The sequence below is a fragment of the Leuciscus leuciscus genome (assembly GCF_965113295.1).
Source record: "Leuciscus leuciscus genome assembly, chromosome: 20".
In the NCBI taxonomy this organism is placed as follows: domain Eukaryota; kingdom Metazoa; phylum Chordata; class Actinopteri; order Cypriniformes; family Leuciscidae; genus Leuciscus; species Leuciscus leuciscus.
The window spans coordinates 3355979-3383853 of NC_138744.1; the positions used below are offsets into that span (position 1 = coordinate 3355979).

A 27875-nucleotide genomic window follows, 5' to 3' on the forward strand; every position below is an offset into this window, starting at 1 on the left:
GAACCTCAGTCGTCCTCCTTGATTTAAAATTTAAGAAGTCATTTTTAAATATGCAGAAAACAATCAAACTGCGACCTAAACTGCACCGATATGGTAAGTTATATTTTTCTGTAGCACAACATATATATTTACGGTTATATTGCTTGTTTTCAAATATTTGTCTCTTCTTTTTTTCCAGATGTCTCAGCACATATTTCTATTTTTTGGGATATTCATTGGTTTTCTCTTTGTTCAGCAACTCATAAGTGTTAGATTTGACCTTCTAGCCAGAGCACGTGCGACTGCACACACTCTCTCCTCTCAAGCCAAAACGCATGCATGGAAAAATAATGGTAAGTTCATTATAATAACTTACTCATATTTTGAGTCATTATGGCATTGTATTTACAGCACCAGTCAAAAGTTTGGTCATAGTCTCAAATTTTTTTCTTATATTCTGCCACTTTAAGAGAGCAAAAATAGTTGAAACTTTTGTTTTATATAGAAATAAATTTTTATGCACAATTTATATTTGTTACAAAATTAATTAATCCTTGCTGAATCAGTGAAAACCCAAATTTTTGATTGAATTTCCCAGATGAGGTGTCACAGTCCCTGTATTCCCGTGTGCGTGTGTTGTGTTGGATCATGACGAGGGCCTGAGAATCTGCTGAAGAAGCTCCAGCACGTTCGTGCCACCTGGGCTGAACACTGTAACCTGGTGCTGTACATGAGCTCGCAGAGCTCCGACTTCCCCACCGTGAGACTCAACGTCAGCGAGGGCCGATCTCAGCTGTACTGGAAGACCATCCGTGCCTTTCAGTACCTCCATGCCCACCACCTCCAGGACGCCGACTGGTTCCTCAAAGCGGAAGACGACACATTTGTGGTGGTTGAAAACCTGAGATACCTACTTTCCCAGCATGACACTGAGGAGCCTGTTTATTTCGGGCACAGGTTCCGGCCGCTTGTTCGTCAGGGTTACATGAGCGGAGGAGCCGGATACGTTCTGAGCCGAGAGGCTCTCAGGAGATTTGTGCAAGGTTTCAGCACGGGACGCTGCGAGCATTTGAGCTCCGTGGAGGACATGGCCTTGGGAAGGTGCATGGAGACCATGGGAGTAAAGCCCGGGGATTCAACGAGAAACATTTAATCCTTTTACACCGGAAAAAACCTTCTCATTTCCCCAAAGAGCGGAAAACAGACCTGGAGCTACAGTTACTACAAAACAAAACGGGTGAGTGCAGCTGGCAGGTTTTCATTGAAAATATTTGTGAGTCATTCTACAGGTAAACCTAAGCTCCGCCCTCCTTGGTTACTGTTGCTAACACCGCATAACACCGGGAATGATGAAACAAAAGACAGCCCGTCCACTTTTTCCATTGGTTTTGGAAGTATTTTTCCCATGCATTTCGCCCATAGGGATTTCAAAAAAAGTATTTGTTAAAGCATTATGAGCCATGGACCAAGCCAATCAGCTACGAGGTGAGTGATAATAACACTACAAACTTTGATTCGAAGCAAAACAATTTTTTAAATCGGACAAAAATACAAAGGTACAAAGACTGAGTACTTAACGGTTTTAGTGAGGGAAAAACTACAGCATAACCAAATTTAAAACGGTGGAGAAATATATTTTTTTTTAATTTTTTTAATATATATATATATAGTGGGGAGAACAAGTATTTGATACACTGCCGATTTTGCAGGTTTTCCCACTTACAAAGCATGTAGAAGTCATAGGTAGGCTACTCATCAACTGTGAGTGACGGAATCTAAACCAAAAATCCAGAAAATCACATTGTATGATTTTTAAGTAATTAATTTGCATTTTATTGCATGACATAAGTATTTGATACATCAGAAAAGCAGAACTTAATATTTGGTACAGAAACTTTTGTTTGCAATTACAGAGATCATACGTTTCCTGTAGTTCTTGACCAGGTTTGCACACACTGCAGCAGGGATTCTGGCCCACTCCTCCATACAGACCTTCTCCAGATCCTTCAGGTTTCGGGGCTGTCGCTGGGCAATACGGACTTTCAGCTCCCTCCAAAGATTTTCTATTGGGTTCAGGTCTGGACACTGGCTAGGCCACTCCAGGACCTTGAGATGCTTCTTACGGAGCCACTCCTTAGTTGCCCTGGCTGTGTGTTTCGGGTCGTTGTCATGCTGGAAGACCCAGCCTCGACCCATCTTCAATGCTCTTACTGAGGGAAGGAGGTTGTTGGCCAAGATCTCGCGATACATGGCACCATCCATCCTCTCCTCAATACGGTTCAGACGGGCCTGGACATGCGCTGGCTTGAGCAGGGGGACCTTGCGTGCGCTGCAGGATTTTAATCCATGACGGCGTAGTGTGTTACTAATGGTTTTCTTTGAGACTCTGGTCCCAGCTCTCTTCAGGTCATTGACCAGGTCCTGCTGTGTAGTTCTGGGCTGATCCCTCACCTTCCTCATGATCATTGATGCCCCACGAGGTGAGATCTTGCATGGTGCCCCAGACCGAGGGAGACTGACTGTCATCTTGAACTTCTTACATTTTCTAATAATTGCGCCAACAGCTGTTGCCTTCTCACCAAGCTGCTTGCCTATTGTCCTGTAGCCCATCCCAGCCTTGTGCAGGTCTACAGTTTTATCCCTGATGTCCTTACACAGCTCTCTGGTCTTGGCCATTGTGGAGAGGTTAAAGTCTGTTTGATTGAGTGTGTGGACAGGTCTTTTAGACAGGTAACGAGTTCAAACAGATGCAGTTAATACATTTTTGTTTTAGATTCCGTCACTCACAATTGAAGTGTACCTATGATAAAAATGACAGACCTCTACATGCTTTGTAAGTAGGAAAACCTGCAAAACCACTGTATATATATATATTGCAAAATATGCAAATATGTTGAAATACATTACTTTGCGAGCGTAGAGAGATTGACTCGATTACATCATTCGCAGTGTTTCATGGGAGTGGGCGGGGCTAAAGAGATCTTTTGGGCGTTTTGCTCGTTTTGACTCTGATTGGTGTAATGTTCTGTACAGCATCATGGGTAATGTAGTTTTTCTCCAAGAATTCTGCCGTTAAACGTGATTATTTTAAAACTAAGTTGCGGTCTGACGGCTTTAACGGAAGAAAATACAATCAATCCACTTGCAGCGCACAGTAGATCTGTCTTTAAAGGTTTAAAAGTTATCGTTAAAAATCAATTTCCTTATGGAGAAAATGAATGGAGTTGTTACTTCTGGGACCCGACTGTTGCACTCTATACAACCAAGGGGGTAATCATTCAGAAAACACTGAAGCTTCCCCGGGCGCCGCCATTGATTAGCAGACCATCACCTGCTGTTAGCACACCATTGACTCCCATTCATTTTGGCGTCACTTTGACAGCGAATAGCTTCACATCTGAGGCGTTTAAAGACTCCATTTGTCCATTATTTATTTCTAAAGAAACACGAAAATGTATAAAAGGCTCCATTACCTTGTATCTTACGTTATGGCCCCGTAGAAGCAGTTTTTGTAAAAATAGGCTAACGATTGCGTCATAACCACGCGACTCTCTGTCGCACAGTAGAGAGATTACCGTATGGACAGGAGGAGAAGCTCACGGGCGATCGGGGGGACGTGGAGGCACAATGACAAAATAATGAATCAGGATACTTAGCAAAAGTTGCTCCCGCTCCTAGCTCACGGACACCTCCTACTCACACTCTCCGTCTCTGCAAGTTTCGGAAGGGAATGATTCAGATTTCTCTCGGCACAGCTACTAGAAGACAGACGGGTTGCTCACGTCACATCTACATCATCAAGCTCAGTTTGAGTCTGCGAGTACGCTCAGCCATCAGGAAGAGAGAGCTTCTAATTGACTTCACTTTTCTCCGTTGAATCCAATGGGGTCGCAGTGTCCATTTCTTTTACTGTCTATGTATAGAACCCATTGCGCGACAATGAATGTTTGTGTCCGGTGTAAGACATTCAGTAGGAATGAACTAGAGATGTACGTGAACAGGATCGTTTTCAGTCAGTTTCGCAGATAATGTGCTGTCATATTTAGACATTTTACAGGTAAGTGTGACAAAGCAAATCTTATATTTGCCATTTATCATAAAACAATTTTTTTATTACTCAGGAACGTGAATAAAAACTGTGAGACTGTGAATCAGAATCCTTTACCATATTTTTTAATATTTAATGTAAAATTCTGTTTAAACCACCCGGACACAGAGACATACTTGCAGTAGAAAGCATGCTTTAGAAAAAAAGAAAGAAAAATCACACCCTTTTTTCTTGTTAAATATATCCTGTTTCACTCAGATATACATCAGACTGCAGAAAGAATTATTACAAATAATTTTATGTAAATACATTTTTTTTCATGTTTTATTTTAACTTACAATTTCAGTTTGTCACAACTACATTTTGCAGTTACAATTACCGTACAACAAATGTTCTTTTCCTATTTTTACTGGTTTTAAACTGTAAAAAGATCTATTTTCTCAGCATCATAACAGAGCAATATTTTATGCGCTAAGAAAATGTTAAAATTAAAGAGATTGTAAATAGTAATACGATTCCCACTATAGTTAAAATGTGTTTTAAAACAAAGATGGATTTCTATTGGACATTTGAAGGATAACTTTTGCATAATGACCCTTTTGCATTGTCCATGATTAGCATAATTTTTCTCTTTTTCCAGGGCCCTGACTGCTGTGCGGATTTTGCAATATCGTTTCATTATGTGAAACCTGCAGACATGTACACGCTGGAGTATTTCACACATCACCTGCGACCATTTGGATACAAGTACAGATTCAACACTAATCCTGAAACAAAAAGGCACCAGTCGGCTCATACCACCACACAAATACAATAGACGGAAATAAAAAAAACACAAAGATGTTTAATGTGACCAAAGAAAATGAGAACATTTGATGGAAAAAGATTGTTAAAAAAAAATAACAGATTGTTTTACTGTATGAATATTTGATTCATTGCCCATAAATAAATAGTTTTTTTGTTGGTTTGCTCAAAATAATGTCTAATCATCACTGCATTAGACTACGACATATCAAATTACTTTTACTTTAGTCTTTAATTTTTCATGTCTCATATAGCTTTTGATATATAATGCAGTCACATTTTAAGTGTTACATTTTTCAGGCAAATACATGCATTTATTGAATTGTTCAAGTTCTTTTGAGCAGTTTAGTTATTTAAAATGTTCACAGTTAAATATTAAAAGCTAAAATATTTTAAATAACAAATGGCCCATAGCTTTATTTCTTCTATTTTTTTTTAGTATCCCATCCTTTTGCACCAGTTTCAGTGCTCTAATGATAAGACTTAGATTTTCACACAGGATTTTCTGCAGATCTGTTGACTATCAAATCGGTTTTTGTTGCCATTGCAACCTCCAAACCAGAACTGAGCACATGAATTGGCTTTAGGATCAAAATACCATTTAACAACATACTCTCGACACGGACCAGGATCCAGAGGCTCCAGACACCCCTCTTCTGTGTGAGAGAGAGAAAATTGAAGGATTAAGCTAGTTCTTTTGTTTGCAGAGTTTAGTTTACAGCCGAATGGGCATTTACCTGCAGTAAAATCATTCTGTACGAGCAGCGGCGGGTCAGTTGGTCTGATTGCCGGGTCAGTTGGTCTGCGTGCCGGGTCAGGCCCGTATGTGCCCTGATACGGCCGGTCCAAAGACGTGAGAAAGAAATCTGGGAGGCGGTTCAGGTCATTCCTTTCCACGTATGGTGATATGGTCCCGATAATGTCCGTGTCGTCTGATTTAGGATCGTAGGGGAACACGCCAAACTCTCCGAGTGCACCTGGCTGATTGATACAGTGTAATATTAATATCTCTTGATAACTAGAGTACGTACAGTACTTGCATAATAACGGTAAGCGTCAAATGTAAATGCATTATTGTAGTCTTAAGATCTTTAAAACAATCTTATCTCCTTTTTTGTCGTCTAATACAGTCCTGCCGTTTAACAAATTATTTTATTTTCAGTTTAACAATAATAATTATGATATAGTCATAAGAATTGCGTAAATTATAATTAGAAAAATATCATAATAAAAATAAATACATTTATAATCAAGAAATGTTACACTGATTGCATTTTTTCCCCGAATTTGGTTTTTTTTTTCATTAAAAATTCTATAAAACATTATAAGAAATGCAATAAGGAAGTCTAACTGCAAGACATTTATTATGTAATTTCAAGAGCAGAGCAGTTTAAATAAAATAATAAATGTCCTGCAGTGTAACATTTTTGTTAATATTTAATTTCTCATCAAACATAGTGTATCTTTCAGACCAAATATGCCGCCTTTAGGTGGATGACGTTTTGTTAACTGAAGCATGTGTCAGTCTCTCAATTTATATGAAGTGAAAATTGCTTGTGTAATAATAATTAGAAAAAAAAAATTATAACACAAATTATAATAAAAAAATATATAATTAATGTCACACTGCTGGATTTTTATGTACTTTAAAAAAACATTTTTTTTTAGTTTTATTCAGAAATTCTGCACTGCAGTTCAGCAATGAAAGCAACTCTTAAAACAAATATGGCGGCTTTAGATGCGTCATGAGTTATTAATGAATGGTCTCGTTGACTGAATTGTGTGACACTCAATTTACCTTAAAGCTGGAGGTAGTGCTGAATATTGATCCATCAATGTTCTCACAGACCTTATGGAGCAATTTACTTTCCACATCTAGACCACAGAGACACAAAACATAAGGCATTCAGTTCATATTTATATATGTTTGAGGGTTTTTAAAGGTAAAGTGTGCTAAAATACTTTGTTCCGTCTCAGTTCAATGTCCAAATATAAAGCCCTTCAATGGGATTGTTCAAAATAAAAATTCTGTCAGCATTTACTCTTCCACACAGATATATGGTTACTAATTTTGCCAAGTAAGACAAGAATCAACATATTTTGTTGATCTTGGAACATCATTCCAGTCGAAAAATTTAGTCCCAGCCCTATAACACTGATGTAGAAGCACCTAACCCTGGTTATAAGCCTAAACTTGACATAACCTTGTCCCTCAAATCTGATTCACCCCATATACACCTAACGTTACCGACAATAAACGCCTTTTTCCTTCTATTAAATACACTTTATTTCCACTTTTCTAGTATTTTCTTCATTTTTATTGTAAAATAAAGGCTACTCTGAGCTGATATGTGATGGGAAAAGGGAGAAGAATGAGTTCGAAAAGTGGAATGAGTTCGAGCTCGGGTCGATCGTGTCAGAAGTTACCGCCTTTCTTTTGTAAGAATTTAGAAGTTACAACTTTTTTTTTTCCTGACCGAACCAGACATTGGTGGGCGGAGTTAGTGTAAATAGCCTTTGCCAACAAAGACATAAACACTCCAAATTTGTGTGAACTATCCATTTTTAATTGTGTGAAATGAATGCATTTTGACATACCAGGAAGCATTCTGAAGTCTTCAATGGAGAACACATGCTCCTCAGTGGGCGGAGATGCTATTGACTTCAGCTCCTCCTTAAAGTCATCATAAATCGGGTCACTTTGATTAACCACTCCTATGGCGAACACGGTGATATTGGCTGAATGAGCCTCTCTGACCGCATCCTCCAGCTTCACCGTGTCACGGTGGTCCGTCTGGCCATCCGTAATAACCACCGCCACCTTCTTCACACCAGGGCGAGCAAAGCGGAAGATCTCATTGGCCTTTCTGATGCCACTACCTGTGTAAGTGCCCTCTCCGATATAGGGCATCCTGCGCACAGCTGCTTTCACTTCATCTCGAGTTAACCTGTCTTGTATCCTTGTGACCACCAGGTTAATGTGGCTGTAGAGAACGACCCCTACGCGCGTCACCTCCGGACTGACGGACACACGGTCGATCAAGGTATTCACAAAGTCTTTAATGACTTCAAAGTTCTCCGGGCCGACACTCTCAGAGCTGTCAATCACGAACACCAGCTCAAGAGGTTTTACTCTGCATATCCGGCCACAACCTGAGAATTACAGAATTAATCATCCAATAAAGTTTTGGTGCAATTCATTACAAAGCATTCAAATTTGGAAAAATATCTGCCATTTGATTACCTACCACAAATAGATCTGATTAGAGCGATTATTTCTTCTCTCTGCAAAACATAAATATTTTTTCTGAGAATATGAACGTAAATGAATCAAACGTAAATGATAATTTCAGCTTTATAAATACACACTTTTTTTTTTTTTTTTTTTAATAAAGTATTATTATAGTATGTTTTACAAGAAAATAGTCAAAGTCAAAACTTTTTAATATTGTTTAAGCAATCCAGCAAAGGCTCAAGTTAAATTTTTTCCAGATCGTTCAAAGGGGACATAAATTTTGTGTGTCTCCTGCGTAACAATGGAATGATGCATCATGTTCCCTATGGATCCCTAAGGGAAAAAAAGGGCAGGGTCCAGGATGAAGCCCTGAGGCACTCTCCAACAGAGGCTTGCAGCTGAGGACTCAGATGAGCCAAAACTGAGAGAATTTATGATCTTTCAAAAGGGATCTGAACCAGTTTAATACAGTTCCTTTCAACCCCACATCATGTTCAGTTTGAGAAATAAGGATATCATGTCGAATGCAGAGCTGAGGTCTAGGAGCACTAATATACAGTAACACAGTCACCAGCATCAGTCTTCATATAAATGTATTTGAGAACCTTCAGTAAAGCAGACTGTAGTGTGGAGTGCTCTGAAGCCAGACTGAAACCTCTCATAGATAGAATTTAGATGAAGATATAGGAACGAAGCTGACTTAAAATAACTTTTTTGAGAACTTTCTAAATGAAAGGCACATTTGAAATGGGCCTATAGTATTCAAGTATGGTGAGATTATGCAACAATAGCAGAACATATTGCAGTTTAGAACTGTCATTTCTTCAGGTGCCAAACCATTTTACAGTATACAGTACAGGCCAAAAGTTTGGACACATTACTATTTTTAATGTTTTTGAAAGAAGTTTCTTCTGCTCATTAAGCCTGCATTTATTTGATCAAAAATACAGAAAAAAAAAGTAATATTGTGATATATTATTACAATTTAAAAGAATTGGTTTTCAATTTATTATACTTTAAATTATCATTTATTTCTGTGATGCCAAGCTGAATTTTCAGGATCATTACTCCAGTCTATCACATGATCCTTTAGAAATCATTCTAATATGATGATTCATTATCAAAGTTGGGAACAGTTCTGCTGCTTAATATTTTTTCATAACCTGTGATACTTTTTTAGGATACTTTGATAAAAAAAAATCAAAGGGGTCAGTAATTTTTTTTCTTTCTTTTTTTGAAATAAATCAATACTTTTATTCAGCAAGGATGTGTTAAATTGATAAAGTGATAATAAAGAAGATTTATATTATTAGAAAATATTTTTTTATTTTGAATAAATGCAGTTCTTTTTAACCTTTTATTCATCAAATATATTAGGCAGCAGAACTGTGTCCAACACTCATAATAAATCAGAATATTAGAATGATTTCTAAAGGATCATGTGATAGACTGGATGTCACATGTGACACTGAAGACTGGAGTAATGATGCTGAAAATTCAGCTTTGCATCACAGAAAAAAAAATATTTTTTAAGTATATTCAAATAGAAAACTATTATTTTAAGTTGTAATAATATTTCACAATATTACTGTTTTTTTCTGTATTTTTGATCAAATAAACGCAGCATTAGAGACTTCTTTCAAAATATAAAAAAAACGTAATGTTTCCAAACTTTTGAACTGTACTGTATATAATACTTTATGTTAATAAAAAATTGGGGATTTTTAATGGCAAGGTAGAAAATTAATTCTTTCATCTGTGCACATACCGTGAGACCAGGTTCTCCTTTTGTTCCTGAATTACCCTGTGATTGTGAGAAGAAGCAATGTTCAGTGTGTTAAATATAGAGATGTTGATTATAGTGGTGTCAGCTATCATAATGCTCAACGATTAAAAAGCAAGTCTAGCATGAAGAGTTTTTCAACTAATCAAGATTTCCTCAGTTCATCTCACCGGTGGTCCTGTAAATCCTGATTCTCCCGGGTTTCCTCTGTCCCCTCTGCGTCCTTGTGCTCCAGGTGACCCACGATCCCCCTACAAACAGAACAGGTACATTATAAAAACATGATGTAATGCACCATTTTTGTAATTATAAGCATTACTTTTGGAGTTTGTGGAAAAGAGCATTTTGTGTTTGACAGAAGAAAAGTCATACTGGTTTGGAACAACCTGAGGGTGACATTTTTATTTTGGGGTGAAGGATTCCTTTCATGCTATGAAATATGAATGCATGACTGTGACTCTCCTCACCTTCTGTCCCGGCAGACCCTCTCCAGGGGACCCTTTTGGCCCCTGTATACCCTGATATCCAGGCTCACCCTATACAAAACAGGACGAAGTGCATGCAGTTTCAGTGTTTCACAGCTGTACAGCACACTGTAATGTGTTCAGGAATACTGTATCCTGCTGATATGACTCAGATTCCTGTTACCTTTGGTCCTTGTATGCCCTCTCCTGGAAAACCTGGAGGACCAGCTGGACCAGTCTGACCAATGGAGCCCTGCAGACCACAAAAACACTTCTGAGCAAACCTGAAAAGAATCACATTCTGCTTAAAAAAGAAGAAAAAAAAGCCTATTTTTAGGACCATTTAGGAAGAACCAAGATTCATGAATTTCATCTGAACATACAAACACAACAGACTCATCCAACAGTGTATTGTGACATCCCTGAGTGTTGATTATGTGTATATGTATGTGTCTCAGCCTCAGACGTCACGCCCATGGATCATTGGCTGAATGTCTGGTGCATATGGAACACAAAATGGGAGTTTCGAAAGTCATCATCTGATTGGTTGAACTCTCCAGTATTTCCAGGAAACGTGTATGTCGTGTTTTTTTTTAACGGCTCACCTTGAAGCAAAGCCGTCATAATGCCAAACCCCCTTATGGAAGAAGAATGCTGTCGTTTACAACTGTGACAATGAGCGCCAATCAGGATCAACTAAACGCTGGATTTTCAAAAGTATGTGAAGTTCAAAGCGCCATTGTTGCTCCAGTTGCACGACATTATTGAACGAATTGCATGCTGGTCTATATAACTTTCCATTTTCATGCACCTAAACGTGATGCTGAAGAGAGCGAAGTGTGATTGGTTGCTTTACATCTCGGTCAGACATCCTCTTGGGACTGCTATGGAGTCCAGACCTTCTGCCGTCAGTCTGAAGGTCTGGCTATGCAAGACTAATATGTATTCTATATACAATATATGTAGTTTCAAATATATTTCCCACCTTTGGGCCCACCTGACCAAGACCTGGTGCTCCATCAGGCCCTGAGCGACCTGGAGGGCCTCGATCCCCCTGGGACCGAAAATATCAATCAATCAAATGCTCTAATAGAATAAAAAAAATAATAATTATGATTCAAATGTTTACATTTCCTGAAGAAAATGGGAGCGATGCAATCAATCACCTTACCTTTGGTCCAGGTAAACCTGTTCCCTCTGGCCCAAGCTCTCCTGTTAGACCTGGAAGACCTGGTGGCCCCTATAGATCACATGAGCAACACATATATTTAGTGTGTTATAATGCAATTTGGTATGTCAGGTTAAATACAAACTTTACTGTAATTATGAGTTGCATGAATAATGTTTTTTATTTACAGGTTGGCCGGGATAGCCTTCTCCCTTCAGCCCTGGTGGTCCAATGGGTCCTTGTAACCCTCTTTCACCCTAAAGACAGACAAAATTGATGATCTGAATCACAAAAGAGCAGTGCAGATTTCAGCTGGGATTGGGAAGTCACTCCTACCTTCGGCCCTGCAATGCCTATCCCTGTTTCTCCAGCAAATCCTGGTGGACCAACCGGCCCTGGATCTCCCTACAGGAAGATGAACACGGTATGAGATCTCCTGATGTGGATACACATACACATACAGTAGCTCCCAAAAAATGTAAGCCACAATAAAAATATATCAGTGATTTTTTATTTATTTTTTGAAGCATGAACTTAGAATGGAAGTAAATTAACCTTTGTCCCAGTGTGTTTTTGAATTTTAAAGTTTTTGTTAATTTTCAGCAATTATTAATTAATTGCAACTGTTTATTATTAAGTCATTCTTTCTGGATTGGAACCATTTTTAAGATGTTTCAATGTTTAATGCCTGACCATGTGTACGTACGTCCCTTGTAGGTCACTGTGATTTTGCCAAGTAAGGCATGTTCCTGGATCAACATTCCTGTCCAAAAACATAATCCGACTCCTAACCCCATCCCTAACCCTACCCATAACATGTCCCTAAAATCAGAGGTGAATAAGAATGGTGTAGAAGCCCCTAAGCCTTTTCTTAAGTCTAAACTCGATATTAACTGTAAACTTATCAGTCAAATCTCATTGGTTGATTGGAATGTTGATCCAGGAACATGTTCTCACATTCACCGTCCATTGTGTCTTATACTGTGACCATGATTTTTGCATTTTATTTATTTTATTTGACTGATAAAGCTTGATTTCTTTAACGTACCTTAGCTCCGGGTATGCCTCTTCCCGAAGGCCCAGGAACACCTGGAAGTCCAACATTCCCTGGTTTTCCCTATTTTAATTGAACGACACTGTACTTGACACAGGGCTTTTCTTGACATAGCATTTTGTGTTTGTTAAGATGAAGATGTCAGATAAGTTGTTTTCACCTTTCCCCCTGTTGGCCCAACTGGTCCCATTGGCCCTGGTTGGCCTCTGGAGCCCCTCTCCCCCCGATCCCCCTGTTGAAGGAAGATACAACCCATTTAATACATCAAATTCTATATTTTTTAATATAATAATTTTAGTAGGCATGACACCTTCTCTCCTGGTTGGCCTCTTCCAGGAGGTCCGTCTTGTCCTTTGGGCCCTGGTAGGCCTAAATCACCCTGAAATCAACAAGATATCATATAGTACATTACAAGATATGCCCACTGAATGTTTTTGATGTAAAGTTATCCACCACTAACATGCTATTAAGGGGCACCTTTGGTCCCATGGTTCCATCTTCTCCTGGTACACCTGATTCACCTGGTAAACCTTGGGATCCAGGTTCACCCTATGGCACCAACCCAAACACAACTCTGATTTCATTATTTGATACTTTATTCTGTTCTTTTTGGTCAGATCATAACAGTTTAGTTGAAACGACAACTTACTTTGGGTCCTGGTTCTCCGATTCCTCTTTCTCCAGTGGCTCCAGGATCTCCAGGGAATCCCTGTTCTCCCTGAGAGCAAACAAAACAAAATTATATGTCCTTCAAAAGCCTCTTGTTCATCAAGGTTGAATTTATTTGAAATACAGTAAAAACAGTAATATTGTGAAATATTATTCAATCTTCAAATAGATGTTTTCTATATGAATATATTTTAAAAATATAATTCATTCCTGTGATCAAAGCTGAATTTTCAGCATCATTACTCCAGTCTTCAGTGTCACATGATCCTTCAGAAATATTCTAATATGATGATTTGATGCTCAAGAAACATTTCTATTATTATCAATTTTGAAAACTATTTTGAATATTTTTGTAGAAATCATGATTTATTTATTTTTCAGGATTCTTTGAAGAAATAAAAGAACAGCATTTATTTTAAATAGATTTTTTGTAACAATATAAATGTCTTTAATCTCACTTTTGATCATTTTAATATATCTTTGCTGGAAAAAAAAAATCTAATAGAAGTGCAGTCTTACCTTTGTACCCACGAGTCCTATCCCGGGATTCCCTCTTTGACCAGGAGGACCAGCTGGTCCCTGATTCCCCTTTCGATATTAAGATGGAGGCGACAGTTGAATGTTTCCAATTGTTTCGAAAAGTAATAGCACACTTCTCAACATGCATGATTTGAGGAATCATATTGCATATAAATATAGAACAAATAGTGTGTATTACTTAGGGTTAGGGATTTGTTTAAATCACTAACACTATAAGCATGTATTGAGAACATTCAATGCCTATAGCACCACTAGTACAGAAATATTGGTATAAATAAAAAAGCTAAACCAGAAAAATAACATAACAAAATACTTTCTCTCCTTGAATTCCCCTGCCAGGCATTCCTAATGGTCCAGGTGTTCCAGGAGGTCCCGCGTTGCCCTAAGAGAATGGATGTAAGGGCTACATTTTAAACAAAATGGCTATTTATATGGCCAACGAAAATCTCACTCAACTGCACCGTACCTTTTCACCTCTGACCCCATAACCGGGGGGTCCACGTCCACCGGTAGGGCCGACAAAGCCACGGTCACCCTAGGACACAAACACAAAGCAGATTAAAAAAGTGATATTTCAATATCTTTATTCACACGAACATTAAAGGGAAAGAATAACATAGAGGTATGCATTCAGTTTAGATGATTTTCAATGTGCACTCTTAAAAATAAAGGTTCTTTATTGGAGTCTAAGGTTCCATGAAGAACCTTTAACATCCATGGAATCTTTCCTTTTATCCAAAGGTTCTTTATAGTGAAAAAAGGTTCTTTAAAATGTTCTTCACACTTTAAAATGTTCTTCACACTTTAAAATGTTCTTCAAGAAAAATGGTTCTGTTTACTGAATTGTTCTACGAGGAACCCAAAATGGTTCTTCTATGGCATCATGTGAACCCCCCTCTAAGGAAACTTTACTTTTAAGAGTGTCTATTTTATTGACCTTACTATCCTTATTCACTTTCACTATCGAAAATATCAGGGGCCTCATTTATAACCGGTGCGTACGCACAAAACAGGCCCTGAAAGAGGCGTACGCCACTTCCGACGCATAAGTTGTGATTTATAAAAACAAACTTTTTGCGCACCTGCACGCAAACTCTGACCCTTGCGTACGAACATTTTGGAGACGGAGCAGTTTGGCGACACTTTTTGAGAAAAACTTTTTCTGAAATGTATTTTATACTATTTTGATTTAGTGTTAAAGGGTTAGTTCACCTAAAAATGAAAATTCTGTCAGTAATTACTCACCCTCATGTTGTTCCAACCCCGTAAGACCTTCGTTCATCTTCGGAAAACACAAATTAAGATATTTTTGATTAAATCTGAGAGCTGGCTCACTCCTCCATAGGCTTCTAAGACACTATAACTGTCTTGCTGTCCCAGAAAATGCATTAAAGACATCGTTAATATAGTCCAAGTGACTCCAGTGGCTCAATCTTAAGTTTATAAAGCGATGAGTATGGGGCGCCGTTTGTAAAGCGGCTCACGCTGAAAATAACAGCAACATTTTGTCACATTTAGCTTCAAACAATGTTTAAAAAACTGGTATGAATTTTTGATGGTCACTTTTTACCACATTTACAACAATATTTGTCAACTTAGAGATATTTTAAATAGTTAAATCTAAATATTAAATGTTACACCTAAATGCTAAATCTAAATCTAAATGTTAAATCTAAATCTAAATGTTAAATCTAAATATAAATCTAAATGTTAAATCTAAATGTTAAATCTAAATGTTAAATCTAAATCTAAATGTTAAATCTAAACGTTAAATCTAAATGTTAAATCTAAATATTAAATCTAAATCTAAATGTTAAATCTAAATCTAAATGTTAAATCTAAATGTTAAATCTAAATCTAAATGTTAAATCTAAATCTAAATGTTGAATCTAAATGTTTCGGGTGAAACTAAATATTTAACTAATATGCAAATTCAAAATGCCGGTAACCGGAAGTGCCAAAATAAAAGCTCGAGTGTGTGTTTATAGCATGGTTTATAGTGTCAAATAACGAATAAAAACCATCTCATAATAATAACTATAATATAACGATAATAACTACCTAAAATAATAAACACGTTTGGAGAAACTGTAGAGTTTCGTGATGAGAGTGATGACATGACATTCAGTCAAAGTGAGCCCCCTCGTGGCTGGCTATTATGGCTGCAGGTCATAAGTCCCGCACTTTTCATAAAAGTGACGCTAGCCTACTCTTCAAATACAGTTTCTCCAAATGTGTTTATTATTTTAGGTAGTTATTATCACGATAATCCATGTCCAAGAGTCCATTTCCTCGGATGAGATGGTTTTTATTCGTTATTTGACACTATAAACCATGCTATAAACACACACTGACCTCCTCGAGCTTTTATTTTGGCACTTCCGGTTACCGGCATTTTGATTTTGCATATTAGTTAAATATTTAGTTTCACCCTAAACATTTAGATTCAATATTTAGATTTAGATTTAACATTTAGATTTAGATTCAACATTTAGATTTAGATTTAATATTTAGATTTAACATCTAGAATTAGATTTAATATTTAGATTTAACATTTAGATTTAGATTTAATATTTAGATTTAACATTTAGATTTAGATTTACATTTAACATTTAGATTTAACATTTAGATTTAGATTTAGATTTAACATTTAGATTTAGATTTAGCATTTAGATTTAACATTTAACATTTAGGTGTAACATTTAATATTTATATTTAACTATTTAAAATATCTCTAAGTTGACCAATATTGTTGTAAATGTGGTAAAAAGTGACCGTCAAAAATTCATACCAGTTAAATACAACATTGTTTGAAGCTAAATGTGACAAAATGTTGCTGTTATTTTCAGCATCAGACACTTTACAAACGGCGCCCCATAGATGAGAATACTTTTTGTGCAAAAAACAAACAAAAAAAAACACGACTTTATTCCACTATTCATTTCCTTCTCTCTGGGCCTCGAGTCTTTTCACGTAGTGTTTTAGCGCAGCGCGTCTGTGTTGTATGTCACACACATGACCAGTGTCGGCCAATAGTGAGCCTACGTGTGACGTACAACACAGACGCTCTGCGCTAAAACACTACGTGAAAAGACTCGAGGCCCAGAGAGAAGGAAATTAATAGTGGAATAAAGTCGTTATTTATTTATTTTTTTTGCGCACAAAAAGTATTCTCGTCGCTTTATAAACTTAAGATTGAGCCACTGGAGTCACTTGGACTATATTAACGATGTCTTTAATGCATTTTCTGGGCCAGCAAGTTATAGTGTCTTAGAAGCCTATGGAGGAGTGAGACAGCTCTCAGATTTAATCAAAAATATCTTAATTTGTGTTTTCCGAAGATGAACGAAGGTCTTACGGGGTTGAACAACATGAGGGTGAGTAATTACTGACATAATTTTCATTTTTGGGTGAACTAACCCTTTAAAAAACAAGGCAAGGATAGGCTACAAAATAATTTTTTACCAATGTAATGTGACGGCACATCTGTATCTCTTATTTTCCAAATGTCTTGTACCGTTAAACATGTTATCACGTGGATGAATATGCATATGCAAATGATATGCAGATGAGGACATGCATAGTAAAACTAGGCGTTGTAAGCTCCATATATGGTTATTTCGGGGAGGAGATGCATGTGCGCACAATCTTCCGCTGACTGGGATTTATAAAGGGAATCCAGCGCAGGTTCTGGCGTACGAATGGTTTTATAAGTTTGAATATTTTTTTTGCGTACGCCATTTTTGGCTTTCGGGCGCACACACACTTCTAGTAAGGATCCTATGCACAGTTTTATAAATGAGACCCCAGGATAAGACATCCTGCTAAACATCTCCATTTGTTTTTCACAGAACAAAGAACGACTTACGGGTTTGGAACATTTTGAGTGTGAGTAAATTTCATATGTTCTTTCAGGAAAGGTCTTAGAGCCTATATATCGAAAAGGGAATGACCTAAAAAAAGAAGCAAGAACAGCAACTGTCTCTGCTCACCTTCGGGCCAGGGAGTCCCTCTCCCGGAGCTCCTGGGTTCCCCTGTGATCCTGGTAAACCTGGAGGACCCTTCATTGATGCATGTATCATTATCTCATTATAATCGATAGACGCATGTTTTAAAGTCATACGAGAGGCTGTTTATACTTACAGATAGACCTGGCTGACCAATGCCAGTCTGACCTAGAGGACCTGGTCTTCCTGGGTTTCCTTTGTCGCCCTAAAACAATCACACCTCAAATAAAATACACTGCATGTAGGCACTTATGGACAAGAACATACTAAAACCTCTGGGACAAGAAAGTACATAATTGTGGATACAGTGAAAACAGTAATATTGTGAAATATTATTACAATTTAAAATGACTGTTTTCAATTTGAATATATTTTAAGATGTAATTTATTCAATGCAATGCTGAATTTTCAGCATCATTACTCCAGTCTTCAGTGTCACATGATCCTTCAGAAATCATTCTAATATGATGATTTGCAGCTCAAGAAACATTTCTGATTATTATCAGTGTTGAAAACAGTTATGCTGCTTCATATTTTTGTGATGCATTTATTTTCATGATTCTTTAAAGAATTCAAAAGAACAGCATTTACGTGAAATATAAATAATTTGTAACATTATAAATGTCTTTACTTTTCCTTTTGATCAATTGAATGCATCCTCGCAAAAAAAAAAAAAAAAAAAATCGTATTGACCCTAAACTTTTGAATGGTAGTATATGTTTCCGCTGCTTTAAAAATATATATATATTTTGTCTAATATGAACTGAGAGAAGTCCTGTTGAGAACAACCAGCTGAAAAGTTTACCTTTGGTCCAGGGAATCCAATTCCAATTTCTCCCGGCGGGCCGGACGCACCAACCAGCCCTCGGTCCCCCTAGGAACAACCTGAAGGTCAGTCATGTATTTGGATGTCATCTCCTTATAAATGTAAAAGTTCACATAAATTTAAAGCTGATACTGTATATTTGCTGCAAAATGCCATAAACCTCATTGCAACTTTTGGCAAAAACATTCAAAACATCCTACGTGATGTATGGTTAAAAGGGTTCAGTACACACACTCTGATCACCCAACGCATTCACTTGTGTATGTTCCAGATGACATTTACAGAGCATAAAGGCACTCCTTGTGTCTGACGGTTTATGAGTTCTTGCATTTGAATGTGCAATTATATATGTGTCTGATTTTCAAAGCACTCTTTGTTAAAACTTCCAGACCAAACGTGAAAGGCAAAATCTGCATTTAAACATGGAAAGATCACTAAAATGTGAATTCTTCACCACACAGATTTCGGTCTCTATTCAAGACACAAATATCAGTTACAGTGTGGCAACGAAACAGAAGATATGATCATACTTTGGGTCCTGCTTGACCCTCTTGCCCCTGGTCCCCTGGAGGCCCTTTCAGACCCTGGTAAAATAATGAAGAAATATGTTAAAATTGTTCTTGCACTCTCATGCATTTAATCATTTAATTTTTGTATCAATTAATCAGCCACATGCCTATAATAAAGCATAGGTTGATATGGCACTTTTAGGCATCTGTTGAAGCCTGTTAAACTGTGCAAATGTTGGTTCTGAAGGACCTGACCCAGTCAATCTGAGCTATTCAGTCTCTTCACTAATCCCACAGTACAAAGTCGTCCTCGGAAAAAGAATAATATCCTGCAAGCCTGAATTCACTCCTTTACATGTGCATATTAGCATAGGATTACGAGCGATCTGCCGATCACATTCCATAAGTGCAGAGCGGGGAAACAGCCACGGCCTGCCATGATCACTGCGTTTATGTGATGAGACAACATGTGATGAGACTAATACATTTAGGTTTATATCTATTTATTTGTCTGTCTATCTATGTTCACTTTCTCACTTTTAGAACAACTACAGCAAATCACAGTGTCCGAATGAAAAGATCAGCCTTTTAATAAGAGCATACTACCGGTTTTCTTTAGTCACGTGACATTTGATCTTCTCACAAAATTATTTTTGTCTGAAATCACCCTGACACAATTCACTCCTTAAATTGTGTTATTATACACTCATCTTTAAAAAAAATATTAAATTTTTTTTTGCATCTTTGACAAGTAGTATTTTATGTTAAAATTTAAAAAAATGCTTTTGTTCACAGATAATGTTTTTAAATAGTGGCATCAAAAATAGCATTATACTACTGCTATATAAATGTTGTTTATTTATTTGTGTTTATAGTATAGTAATATGATTGTATGTATGGATGAGATACACAATTATGGTAATGTGTTCAGAAAAATACAGGCTTAGATGAATAAGAGTGCCCGACTATTAATAATGTGTTTCATAAATAATTTATTTTATTTTATTTTAAAAATTAATTTTTTTCAAACCTAAATTGGAGCTTTAAGTGTGTTCTACTGTTAAATATTACGCATGCCATAAAGGAATCTTTACTTAAGGGTCTCACAGAATTAAATTAAATGATCAGTTATTAAATAATTATCATTATCAAATGATAAAAATTCAAATACAGTTCATGTTATGCATCATTAATTCAGCTGAGACCTGAAATGTGGCATATAATATGTCATATGTAAAGAGATGTTTGTACTGTGCCTGCTCTCCTCTGGGGCCCCTCGGTCCTGGAGGCCCTTCAGTGCCCTGTGAAACGACACATACAACTTTGATCAATCATAATATGTGGCATATTTCAGAGCAATAGTAATTCGTAGAACAATAGAGAAGACTTACCTTATGTCCCTTTTGCCCTGGTGGTCCACAGTTACCTTGATCCCCCTAAAACATGACTCAAGACTTCAGTTATTGTATTGTGGAACAGAATGTGTGAGAACAGTGAAGGTAGTATTAATGAAGCTGAGGGGTTACTCTAGTGTCCAGTCAAGCCACAAGTATACACTCGTTGAAAACTACAACATAAGTTTTCACAGCGATGCCGAAGAAGAACAGTTTTTGGTTCCCCAAATAACCTTTCAGCGAACAGTTCTTAAAAGAAACACTTTTGTCTCAGTGGAAGGAACATCTTAATAATCTAAAGAACCTTTTGTGCAATGAAAAGGGTTCCATGGATGTTAAATGTTCTTCATGGAACCATCAAAGCCAATAAAGAACCTTTATTTTTAAGAATGCTTTCTAATTTGCATGCTAATGATTTTGCAATCTTAGTAGATAGTCTTGTGGCTGGTTTGGACAATGCATGGAAATGTTAACAAATTAATTGCAACAACCCAAATGCATATGCAAAAGATAAAACTCAGATATTTTACCTTATCACCTTTGAACCCAGGTCTTCCCTGTGGATGAGAAACCAGGAACAAGAACCATGTTTGGTCAGAGAGTCAGTAGTGAGACAAAATGTATAAACTGACCATATGAAGATGTGATGTACCTCTGGACCATTGATTCCTGGAAGACCAGGTGCTCCGGTTTCCCCCTGGAAAATCAGTCAGACCAGTGCGTCAACACCAATAAACTACAGATCTATTCCTTTAAACACATATGGTCGTCATTTTCACTCTCACCCTTGAGCCTTTTGCACCAGGCGGTCCTTCAAAACCTTGGTCTCCTTTTTTACCCTAAACAAAACAGAGATTTCTTCATGAATGCCACAAGTGAAGGAAAATGGCCTCGATTCCATCCCAGCAATACTCACAGAAGCTCCTGGAAGACCTCGTTCACCTTTCTCACACGAACACACCGGTGGTCGTGGGCACTGGCAAGAGAAATACAACCAACAGGTAGTTTGCGATCAGCATTGTTCAAGTCGAGCTGTTTTTTTGGTGTGATATGCTTTGCTTAAAGGGATAGTACACCCAAAAATGAAAATGTCATCTTCACTTACTGGCCCTCAAATTGTTCCTAATCTGTATATTTTTCTTAGGGTGAGTAAGTGATGACAAAATTTAAATTTTTGGGTGAACTATCCCTTTAATCATGTCAGGTCAATTGTATTTGTCTAGCACTTTTCACATTTTCACACTTTTCACAAGTTAATGTTTATAATACCTTAATATTTTCATGACATATTTTCAGATTAAGCATGGATTAGAGCTGGACAATAATAAAGTTCACATTTTGCGACGACAAGCAAACAAGCAGTTGAGATTTTCAGCTTGATTGCTTGTAAATGGGCATGTACTGTATGTGAATAAAGTTGGACACACTTATACAGGGGTTGGACAATGAAACTGAAACACTGGCCAATATAGTGTTGGAGATTTCATGCCTATATATACCCAATCTCCACTGATTATACATTCATCAGTAAGAGCCGAGTGTGAAGGTTGAATTAGCGGAGCAATAGCACAGCTGTACATAAATCATTGAAATCCACATAACATCCACACAACTTAATGCGAGACATATCAAGAGTTCAAAAAAAGATGATAAATTATTGGTGTGTGTGTCTCTGGCTCATCTGTGATCAGGACAGCAAGTCTTTGTGTATCGAGAGGTATAATATCCAGGGTAATGTCGGCATTAAACCACAGAGGACGAACAACATCCAACAGGAGTAACTGTCGACGCAAGAAGAAGCTTCTGACCGGGATGTCCAGGTACTAACCCGGATTATATCCATATGTCTATGTTCATGGTCGGGCTTATGGCCAAACCTTTGGTCTCTCAATGCAAATCTTGTGCTGTGGACAATGTGAAACACGTATCGTTCTCTGATGAGTCCTCCTTCATTATCCGTGTGAGTTACGGTGTGGAGAAACCCTAAAGCATCTGAACACCCGGACTGTTGCTGCCCAGAGTGAAGCACGGGTGGATCAGTGATGGTTTGAGCTGCAATATCATGACAATCCTGACTGTGTTTGATGGAAACACGTCACTGCCGAGGACTATACCGAACCATTCTGGAGGATCATGAACACCGGATGTTCAAACCGTGCATCAGCATGATAATACACACAGCAAGACTGGAGACAGAAGGGGTTGATGAAGCTTTCCTGTAGCTCAGTGGTAAGAGCATTGCGTTAACAACGCAAGGTTGTGGGTTCGATCCCAGGGGATTGCACATACCTATGTATAAATGTAAAGGATAACGCAATGTAAGTCGCTTTGGATAAAAGCGTCTGCCAAATGCATAAATGTAAATGTAAGATGAAAGTGAAGTTGAACATCTCCCATGGTCTGCACAGTCACCAGATCTGAAGATTATTGAGGTGTTTTGGAGGAGCGAGTCAGAAAACATTTCTCCACTAGCATCATTTAGTGACCTGGACACTGTTCTGGAAGAGGAAAATCCCTCTGGTCACTGTGAAGGACTTGCATCTGTCATTCCCAAGATGAACTGATGCTGGATTGGCTGTAAAAGGAGGCCCTCACCATACTAATAAATTATTGTGATCTAAAACCAGGTGTTTCAGTTGCATTGTCCAACCTCTGTATATCACTTTATATAAAGAGCTGAGCAATAAAATATTGACATTCTGAGACAAAATAAAATCAGGCGGGTGAGATTTGCTCGTCGGGCATTAACCCTTACTTAATTTAATACATTTGAATTATTAATTCATTATGAGGGGATATTGAGAATTATGAAACCTGTGTGGTTTTGTAGCTTAATGCCACTTGGTTGCCAAGTGTCTGAATACTTTGAGGGCCACTCTTCTTGATAGTTCAGTACTTACTTCATTCTTTGCAATTATTTCCTGAAAAAAAAATAAATGAAAAGAGAAATAAGAATTAGAACACAAATCTATTACAGTACCAAAACAAGTCCAATTTACTGCCAAATTCCATGCATGCCATGGGAAACATAATTATGCATTTCTAAGAGACCCGTATTGTGTGATCACAGACAGCGCTTGACATTTCACGGGCAGAGCCTTCCTTGTGTTTATTGGGAAAATCCCTCACACACAGATTTGATTCACCCACTGATGTGTGAATCATGCTTCAGGTCAGATGACCAAACAATGGTTACTGTATTTGGATCTCAAACCCTCAAGAATAGAAACTTTTTAGAGCATCCATTTTCTGACCCAAAATAACGGCAACATTTCCTCTAGTCTGTAAAAAAAAGAAAGCTAGAGCTTTTTCTTGCATCAAAACTAAATGAATGGGTATTTCAGTCCATGTGCAACTAAAGCTCTTGCAAATGTTGTGCAGAAACAGAGAAGTGTGAGTGTGCATGTTTCAAAGTGTATGCCAAGTTGCTTTAGAGCGATTATTAACATGTTGCATTGCATCACACATGCATTAGAATAATTAGTTGCTAATCTGCTAATATGCTACGTGATTTCTTATTGACCCAAGTCCCAGGTGTGTGTTTATCAGCATTTTACATAATCTTCAAACATGGCAATTCATAATTTAGAGTTAGAATTATCCGAAACTCTTCTGTTTAATATGGTTTTTAATTTACACATGCATGGTTTTAGTGACTTGCAGTGCATTGAACCCAGAACTGGTGTGACTGAGTGACCATGAGCAAAGATGGCAGCTTGCAGATCACAATTACTAGTTAGCTAGTTAGCATTAGCTGGTAGTCAGCTAGTTAGCAAAATTGATTAGAAAAAAAGTTAGCAATTTTTTTTTTTATGTGTTATTATTTACTTTATTAAAAGTGTTCAAGAATGCAAATCTTCTAAATCCAGAGTATGGGCAGGTCATACATTTTTTGCTAACTTTTTTCTTTTTCTTTTCTGTTTAAAAAAATCTAATTTGCTCTCCAGGTCTAAGTCTTAAACATGTATCAAAGTAAAACTGAAAAAAAAAATATATATATATATATATATATATATATATTACAAATAGTTAGAAATATATAGTTCCGGTCCTTCATTCTGATTGGTTGTGCCATTGCTCTACAAACATACACCATGTGACCTCATTAAAATAAACGTTTTTATGGACTAACCATTTTATAAAAGCAATAAGCCCCATGAAGCCGTGGTTTACAGTGAATTTAGAACAGCTAAAGGGCGTTCCATGATTATATATAATTTCAATGAAATACATTAAGTTTTAATTATATATATAATTTTAATATTTAAAAAAATCTTTAATAATAAATAATAATACATTATAATCATATTTTCACAGTTCATTCTGTTGCACAAATTTAATTTTTGTGTTTTTTCACTGAAGCCCATGGAATCATGATTTAATTTGATTCAAAATGCTAAGAAGTGATGTATCTCAATAGTAAGTGAAAGTAAAATATTTGAAAAGTTCTGGAAAAATGTATTGAAAAGAATTCAAGTGCTGATACCTGCAGTTTCTCAATTCACTATTGATCGTTTTTGTTTATTGTACATTTAATTGTGCTATTTGTATGCAATTCTTTATTTGCATATTTATAATATGGGTGATTATGATGGTGTCTGATCTTGCTAAAGCTACAGAGGCTGACAGATGAACTGAACATCTCACGAGCTGCTGCAGGAGCCGTTCTTCCAGCTTGGGGTCAGTGAGGCTGTGGGAGTATTGCTGGGCTGGACTGCTCGCTACCACCCGCAGCTTGGCACTGTTCACGTTGTCCTTCGCCAGGTTTGATAAGCCTATGGTGAAGATCTTAATGTTGTGGCCCTTGGCCTCAGCGACCGCCGTCATGATGTCGGGATTCCTCGGATGGTCGCTGCCGTCGGTCATGAGCAGGGCCACCCGAACACTCTGCTCCTTGGTCTCGCTGGTGAAGAGCTGGGTAGCGTTGGATATGGCATACGTCGAATACGTTCCCTGACCGATGTAGATGGCGTCTGACAGTCTACTCACGAAGACGTCAAAGTCCTGCCAGTCTGTGAAGCGCTGGTCGATATGCACTGAACTGCTGTAGTAGAGGAGCGCCAGACGAGTCTTCAGATGCCAGTCAGAAACCTGCATCTGAGCCACACGCCGGCTGAAGGAGCGCACAAACGCTTTCTCTCGTTCAAACAGAAAGCTCTTCGCACTCTCTGAGCTGTCCAGGATGAATGCGATCTCGAGTGGACATACTAGCTCTGAAACGAGAGAGGAAACTATAGGCATCAACTCTTTACGCACACATACAAAAATAATTAAAAGGTTCTTATTGGCATGGTTCCATGAAGATCCTTTAACATCCATGGAGCCTTTCCATTGCAAGGCTCTTAAGATTATTAAAATGTAGTTCATGCTTAAAAAAGAAAAAGAAAAGAATTCTTCACTGAAATTGGTTCTTATGGCATCATCACTTTTTAACCCAATAAAGCCTGACATACAAAAAATATATATATATTTGTATAAAATTATAAAAAAAAATTTTTTTATGGAACAGTTTATTGAACCTTTTTAGACAAAATCTAATAAAAAAGTTTGCATATGTGTTTTGTTGAGTACATAAGGCTTTTACGGCTCATATAGAATGAGATTATTGAGCTCATTCTCGAGAAGGAAAAAAACATCTACATTTTTGTCAGAAACAGAGCAAAAATATGCAATTTGGTGCAGATGCTGATATTTGTATGGGGAGAAAAAGTAACATTTAAATCAATGAGATTTTTAACAGTATAACAGACTATTACATAAAATGTAGATGATATTTCAATGCTTATTTTTATGATCAAAGCTAGTTTTTATTGTGGGGGGCAAAACATTTACTGCATAATACAATGATGATTGAGAGATGAGCATCGTTCTTAAAAAGCCTGATGGATCATATTTGATACTGAACACAATTTTTGTTTCTCAAGTTTATTCAACAAGTGTTTATCTTGAAATATTACCAAGTTATTCTTACGTTTACTTTATAAAAATGCTTAAAGATTTCTGAGCAAAAAGACACGAGAACCAAAAACTAAAGGTGGACTTTTTTCAATCATACTAAAAGCTACTTTAGAAACTATCAATCAGACGACAGAAGGCATCTGGATTGTTCAACAGGATTTTCAGCAAAATTTTTATCATGTTGATCATTTAGATAACTAAGAAATTTGTCAATCAAAATATGATACATTGGGCTTTATAGAGATAAGAGTGATGGGATGAGACCACTATAGCGAAAATCATTTTATTTGGCCTTTGTTTGTAATTAGATTCCAAATGATATTATCTGCATAACAATTTTGAGTGAAAAGTGACCCACTACATCTTTTCTCAGGAGAACAGTCTCCATTTAATCTCATTGTTGTCTTGGAAAAACAATTGAGATAGTAAAGATATCTAACTTTCACTTTTGTACATGCAAAGACTTAGTCAACACAATAATTGATGCACTGGCACTGAAGAAAACGCTAATGCATTTACCATTGTCCTGTTTCGTGATGAGGTTGTTCAGTGTTTCTCCAGACTGTCTTCTGTTCTGGCATCTGGCCGCAGGTACAAGCAGCCAAAGCAACAAGCTCAGAAATAACACTTTGGCCATGCTTTCACTCATGCCTAACCTAAGACAGTCGAATAAAAATATATTTCAGACCTTCTGTGCATCTTAAAAATGTGTTTATGGTGCATATTATTGCATGCATTATAAAAAGTCCAACACAAGTGGCTAAAAAAAAAAAAAAATGCACAAAGAGGTAGTGTCCCTTTCTTGTTGTTTGAATACACACTTGTATGATGTTCAAACACAGCATAACATGGTCCTCAGATATTTCTAAACAAATATAATGTCTAATAAATCAAATGTAATGAATCAAAACTTGTGCATTTTAAACAAAGACCAAATCCACAAATACATCATGCAACAATGTTAAATGTGTATTTTTAACATTAATGATCAATTCTATGTTTAGTTGTGTTATTATGTAATGCTAAAATGTTGTTTTAAGCTGGAACATATATTAGAACAATAATATGAAAAAGGATAAAGCACTTACCTTTCCTGTTATGCAAATATAGGGAATATCCACATGCTCATGTCTTCTCTGTGGAGAACTTTCTGTTCTGACTGAGTCACTTGAGTTCTGCACTGAACATCAGTCCAACATCACAGACCCAACAATCTGATGCATGACTGAATACACACACACACGCACGTGCACGCACGCACACACACACACACACACACACACACACACACACACACACACACACACACACACACACACACACACACACACACACACACACACACACACACACACACACACACACTCTCGAAAGGACAAGACATCCATTTAATATGTGTAACCATCTAATAATATTTTTTTATTGTTATTTATATTT

General features: G+C 37.2%; 2 protein-coding genes across 7 annotated transcripts; one reads left to right on the forward strand and one right to left on the reverse strand.

Annotated features, from left to right (window-relative positions):
- Nucleotides 1-50: 50 nt before the first annotated feature.
- Nucleotides 51-5293, forward strand: c1galt1b (core 1 synthase, glycoprotein-N-acetylgalactosamine 3-beta-galactosyltransferase 1b; the record flags this gene model as incomplete). Its single annotated transcript, XM_082150949.1, is given in 6 exon segments — nt 51-93; nt 578-636; nt 638-1113; nt 1115-1149; nt 1152-1216; nt 4668-5293. Coding segments are annotated over 6 exon segments (855 nt in total). The 3' UTR covers nt 4845-5293.
- A 21-nt stretch (nt 5294-5314) lies between these two features.
- On the reverse strand, nt 5315-27659 carry col28a1b (collagen, type XXVIII, alpha 1b; the record flags this gene model as incomplete). Of its 6 annotated transcripts, none has more annotated exons than XM_082150646.1 (36): nt 27527-27659; nt 26958-27094; nt 25128-25693; nt 23381-23401; nt 21397-21456; nt 21266-21319; nt 21133-21177; nt 21011-21037; nt 20478-20522; nt 20343-20387; nt 19108-19161; nt 18557-18625; nt 17888-17956; nt 17737-17805; nt 14211-14279; nt 14058-14126; nt 13724-13792; nt 13185-13253; nt 13013-13084; nt 12846-12914; nt 12696-12767; nt 12530-12598; nt 11818-11886; nt 11670-11738; nt 11485-11553; nt 11299-11367; nt 10498-10566; nt 10317-10385; nt 10020-10100; nt 9835-9870; nt 8080-8116; nt 7430-7984; nt 6630-6706; nt 5670-5812; nt 5569-5633; nt 5315-5484 (listed from the first exon to the last, which is right to left on the reverse strand). In XM_082150646.1, exons 2-36 carry the CDS (start codon nt 27085-27087, stop codon nt 5315-5317), a joined length of 3390 nt encoding a protein of 1129 aa, XP_082006772.1. In that variant the 5' UTR covers nt 27088-27094; nt 27527-27659. The 6 variants fall into 6 exon arrangements, with proteins under 6 accessions (XP_082006772.1, XP_082006771.1, XP_082006768.1 ...); XM_082150645.1 differs by having other exon boundaries at nt 5315-5487; XM_082150642.1 differs by having other exon boundaries at nt 5315-5633.
- Between the last annotated feature and the right edge of the window lie 216 nt (nt 27660-27875).